The following is a 5,808-nucleotide window of genomic DNA, read 5'->3' as shown; positions in this document are numbered from 1 at the left end:
TTGACCAAATGTGATGCTCATGCAATTTCACAAGCAGCAGCATTCAATGTGACAGCTAGCTCTGTTTAATCAAACATGAAGCACCAGTATTGTTTACAGTATATCCACTCTGAATTGTGTTCATAATTTGTTCCCAAATGCACCATAATCCTGAGAGGTCTTGCTTGCCCTTTGACCTTTCCTTTGATTTGATGTGGTTTGTTCCTCTTGAATAAAGTATCTTTGATATTAGCTTTGATATAAATTGTATTGATCTTTGTGGCATCTTCTCATTAACATACTTCTGAATATTTAAATTACTAAAACTTTCTCTTTAGATACATACATATATATATTTTAAATTTTTTGCTAGCTTTCAGATAATTAATCTATGAGAACTGGCTTAGACTGTATGCTCTCTGTAGAGAACTTCTGTATGCTCCTCATACAAAAACAAATAATGGTTTGAAATATTTAGCCGTGTGTTTGGATGATTTTTTTTTTTTTTTTAAAGGCTTTGGTGTTGCTTATATTTATCTTCCAGTCAGCTACAGGATAATAGCAACAGCAAACACATTGACAATGCAGTTCATTGTTCGGTTTTCCCACCTCACTGTGCAGGTTCCTAGAAGAGATTATTACAAAATAAAAATAGAATTCCAGTGTCTTTACTACATTCACTTTATTGCAGTGTAAATTATGTCAAAATAGTATGAATAATTCAGCTGTGATTTAAGGTAAGTACTATTATGTCATCTTGGCTATAAATAAGACTACACTCCTCAAAACATTTTCATTAACTTGCACATTGTTTACTACCTAACATGAGCCTTGCATGCTTAAGACAATTTCCAGGAAAGCACAATTTCAGTATCTCTCTTTAAAAGCTGGATTTGCAAAAATCCTTGAAAATCTCATACTGAAATTGGCAAGATAATCAGACAAGAAATCAGAAAAAAGACTGGATCGAATACATTCTAGTGTATTTACTTTCTGTAATTTCTCCTCTTCTGTTGTATCAAACTATCAATGCCTTACAAGCCACGGAAACATGAAGATTAAACTGTACTTATTTACTTAACTTCACTTTGTGATTTTTTTTTTAAAACTTGGTTGACTTTCTAATGCCATCTCTATTTTAAAGTTAAATTTTGGTGCCCTCTTCTAACAAGACCTTTCTGAGTCTGTGACAGACATAAAATTATTTTAATCTTGTTTCCCCATGATACTCTGAACCTGGGAAAAATGCATTTAGAACTAATTTAGAAGCAATAAAATGCATCCAAAGCCTGGCTGATAGTTAAGCAACTGAAACACATACTGTTAGTCAAACTATTTCTATTTTTTACCAAGTTCTGTCCTCCTCCAAAGTAGCGCTGTCTGCTTACAGCAGACAGGCAGATATGTTTAGGACTAGCCACTTGCATTTACTGTGAGCAACATTTTACTGCCTCTTCAACTGATCCATGGTTACTGACGAGGATTAAATGTTTTGACTCTTGTTTCAGAATGAAGGCATTTCTGCTCCAGCTTCTCATAATTTACAAAGCAATCGCTCTTAATGCAGGCATTGACTGCTAACAAAATATTTCTGCTGGGATTGTAAACGAGCATCTAATCCTGGAAGCTACTGCTTCTACAATCACTCTTGAAAATGCTCAACCTAACTATTACAACTGAGCAATAAGTAACATTTCTCTTACTACAGATTTTTAATTGGACTGAGGAAACTTACCATCAGTTGTGGTATCCCAGAAGCACGAGCTTGCTGTGTGAAGACCAGCTCCACTCCTCTGCATCACCGCACAGGTTACTGCAAGATACAGTCATACAATCAAGGAATTAATTATTAAAGCAGAAGAGGTGAATCATTCAGTACTTCTGAACTCAAGCCTGCATTACGTTTTCAAATGGCTGGCAGGTGGCATTCAGCTAAGTCAAACCCTTTTTTGACAACCTCCTCGCCCCCAGTATTTTCCTCAAGAACTTGTTACTCATTTCACGATTATTTTTACTTGCATAAAGACAACAGCTTTAACAAAATGCTTGCTAATAGGATTATGGTTTTTATCTTTTAAACTACTTAGATACAGCTTGTGTCATGTGCACCTCAGAACAGGATTGCAGGTGCTGTCCTCACGGGTACAGCAGAAGTCGCACTTGATGAGAGTTGTTTCCCAAAAGTGCTGGTTGACTGCTCTCTGAAACCACACTCTAGTAACATGCAGCATTTCTAGACTGACCTGCAATGGTCATAAAACCAGTGACAGTCTGAATCCAAGACTTTCAAAACAGAACAGAGTGCAAACACTTGCTGTTACATTGACACTCCACAAAAGGACTGAAGCGGGTTAAACTTCTACTTATTTCCATTTCCCTTCGACAGATAGGCATATAAATATAATGGGACGTGACTTAGCATACAGGACTAAAGTCTTCCAAATGTCTGTATTTATAGGAAGCTTAATCCTACTGAAAATTTTATTTGAGATAAGCAATTATTTCCTGAGCTGATATCAAAAAGTTGATATAATTGTTTTGGGGTTGCTTAACAGTCAGGAAAGACTGCGTAACATGTCATCTTCTGTGCTAAGTGTTGCTAGCATGCTTAGCCCAGGTGAAACCACATGGTTTTACCACAGGTGTTACTAAAAATCTATATAAGGGAACGGTTCAGGTTTCTGCTCTGCTATGTTTACAGTTTAAAACTTTCTATTGAATATAGCACTGCATTCAGAAGAACCTGCCAGCAATTGTTTATTGTGATTCTATGTGGTAAAAGTATGACTGCTTGTACTTACCGATGTACTTATATGTTTTTCCGAGTTTTACCAGATGTGTCAGCGACTGTTCTACTATAGCAGCAGTCCACTGGTTGACTTTGTTGTGATTATAATCTGCCTTGCCTAAAACACTTTCTATGCACTAAAATAGAGGAAAAAAAAATAGTTACAGCAAACATACTTCAAAATGTAGAGATTTAAAATGTCTCGCATAATCTGAGGAATTTTATCTGGCAATTGGATTACTTTAAATCACTTGAGCTCATCAGGTATCAGTTGCTGCATGGGAAGGAAAATGAGCCTTCTCGGAAACTTATTTTTAGTACATATTTACCACATTACTACATGGAGAAAAATGAGGCTCTGACCGAACATTTCTTGTAGGAAAGACCTCAGCCATATGCTTTAAGTACCAAGTTAAGTGAATGTATCTATTTACCAGTAAAGATACTACCACATCCCACTGCTCCTAATGACTGCCTACTCCAGCTTAGCTTTCAGAAGCTACAGTAATGGAAATGGTACTACTCAAATCAATAATGTCAGCTTGGGCTGGCCAACCTTTCAGAGCCTGCGAACAATACACCAAAATCTTCAGAGCTAGAGCGACAATAATGAAATGCATACCCCAGCTTAAAAGATGAGGAAGATAAGAGACTGAGAGATACTCAAGGGTCATATCTTGCAGCACAATAAATATCTGAACTGCTTGAAAATTGCATGTTCTCCCACAGCTACAGATTGGCCAACCCTTGCTTAAACTTAAAATGATTGACCAGAGAGCCTTCTCTCTAACTGTAACTCTTAAACTGCATTTTCTACTCCTAAGAAATTCAGAATTATGCGCTGATGGATACTTCTTAAAATTGAGAAATTCGGCTAAGAAATGCACACCTGGAAAAGGTAAGTAAAATAAAACTACGCTCTCCTCTAATTCAGCAAGATGAATCCCACGCACTAACCACCCACTAACAGGCTGTGCAAGAGACTTGTGCCCCAGATCTTAAAAAGCCCAATTAGTTCTGATCACAGTGTATAAAGCCGGAGAAAGGACTCAATGGAAACAAACATTCACAAAACAGAATAGAAGACAGAAGAGGGACAACAAGATCCCTCAGGGATTTTGGTCCTTCCAGAAATGTACCCAGTGCTAGAACTCCTCGGCTCTGGTTAAGCTTTCAATCAGAGGCAGAAACACTTGGCTTTACTCCCAGCGCCTGGTGTGAAAGTAAAAAGACTCTGTCATACCGTATTTGGCCTTTCAAGGCAGGGACAGTTACATAAAGGGTTGAATTGTCATTTATCTGACATCTAAGAACTTGCTGTTGTGTACTGGAGCAGCTCTAAAAGTCCAGCCCTTTCCCTTCCAGACAGGGCAGGTGGGAAAGGAGCCCCTCTAGGAATTCCTTTCTCAAAATGGTATTTCCCTGAAAAACCTGACAGCGTCTGTACGCCACAGGCTCTTCATTAATCACTTTCCAGTTACTAGGTATTTAATTTAGACCATCAGGCTACTCACTTTCAGCCTGCTCTTTTTGTGTAAAAATTGTTTTTCAAAAGCATTGCTAGAATAACGAGCTCATGTAATGCAACCTCTTGCTCAAGCTAAGGCTAACTTCCAAGTTTGATCACGTTGCTCAAGGCCTTGTGCAGTCAAGTTTTAAAAATCTCTAAGTATGGCGACTCCACAAGCTCCCCCTGAGACCTCTCTAGTGATTAACTACTCTCTAGATGGATAAAGGGGGAAAAAAAAATTAAAATCGGAGTGAATTTCCCTTCAACTTCTGACTGCTGCCCCTCGTCTTTCCACTGTAATGCGAACTCTGGCACTCTCTTCTCTCATCTACCTTCTCCTCTTTAGGTACTTGAAGACAGCAATTAGATGAAGCTTAAAGCAGCTCCAAATGAAACTTCATCTTTATTTTATATAAGTAATAGTTTCATATATGTTTGAATTTATCTGGGATGGTCAATGAAAGTAACTGCTTTCACTATAGTGCAAGGTAAGGTAAAGACTTTCTTTGAAATACAGCTGTTAGCTAAAACCTACCTCCTTAACTATGTTGTGGGCCTCATCAGCATTGAAGATCATCTGTAATAAAAATTTATTATTATTATTTCTGATAGAGGAGTAAACAAATGATGCAGTTTTACTCTAAGTAACACATAATGATCAGGCCCCGTGTCTGGTTATTTGCGTTGTGTAGTCTGTTAGTATAATTCTAAAATCTTACTTTTTTCCCCAGCACCATGCATAGGTTATTTAGTATTGTTTTGCTAGTCACATTTGAGTGAGTCCAAAAACCTCAGGCCTCAGTGAGCTCAGAAACATGTTCAATTTACACTTTCTGTGAAGATTAAATTCCACCACTGTCTATGCTTGTCATGGGAATATTCTCCAAGACAAAAAGTTAAATGGCAAATCTTTTCCTCTGGGTCTTAATCCTGGTTTTTACTGGAGTCACGGACTTACTAACCCGCGGGTTACGTCTTGCTGCCAAATGGTAACACAAGGTTTCGCAACGCTCATATCAAAAAGGCTGGTTTCCATAGTCATTAGTTTACGCAAGTAACTTTCTCAAGTGCAGAAAATGCTTGCAAGTTTTAATGCCTCCTAGTTTCTGCTCATTCCTACCAGTCAGCGCTTAGCTTGGCTTCCAAAGGCAACACAGCACGTGCCATTCTGCCATCTGCCTCTTCGCATCCACCAATTTCAAACACTTGGGCAGGGACAGAAATCTCAAGGACAATCATGTGTCTACGAGTTTATTTTTAATGAAAACTGGTGGCTAGAGACCCGAAGTAAGGCCCCGGGGAGGGAAAGGCTCCTCAGTCCTGGCTGGCAGGGATCAGCCTCCAGCGCAGACCGGGCCCAGCACTCGTTGTTGTTTTTTCCAGGGGCGATATAAGAAAAATGGCCGCAGACTGACAGCTCCACAGCGGGCGGCAGCCCCCCCAGCACCGCTCCTGCTTTCCCCTGCGGGAACTTTTAGCTACCAGCACCGGCTACCTGAGACCTCCGGCAGGCAGAGGCAGGGCCGAGCCC

At 39.2% G+C, this 5,808-nt stretch overlaps 1 protein-coding gene across 1 annotated transcript; it reads right to left on the bottom strand.

Annotated features, from left to right (window-relative positions):
- Window positions 1-452: 452 nt before the first annotated feature.
- On the bottom strand, window positions 453-4,854 carry DYNLT3 (dynein, light chain, Tctex-type 3). Its single transcript, XM_009573692.1, has 4 exons — window positions 4,813-4,854; window positions 2,781-2,904; window positions 1,715-1,792; window positions 453-604 (listed from the first exon to the last, which is right to left on the bottom strand). The coding sequence occupies exons 1-4, from the start codon at window positions 4,852-4,854 to the stop codon at window positions 528-530; spliced, it is 321 nt and encodes a 106-aa protein (XP_009571987.1). The 3' UTR covers window positions 453-527.
- Window positions 4,855-5,808: the final 954 nt, after the last annotated feature.

This window comes from Fulmarus glacialis, unplaced genomic scaffold, assembly GCF_000690835.1.
Source record: "Fulmarus glacialis isolate BGI_N327 unplaced genomic scaffold, ASM69083v1 Scaffold51242, whole genome shotgun sequence".
Taxonomy (NCBI): Eukaryota; Metazoa; Chordata; class Aves; order Procellariiformes; family Procellariidae; genus Fulmarus; species Fulmarus glacialis.
The sequence above is the reverse complement of the archived record's forward strand: the minus strand, read 5'-3'. Positions and strand labels throughout refer to the sequence as shown.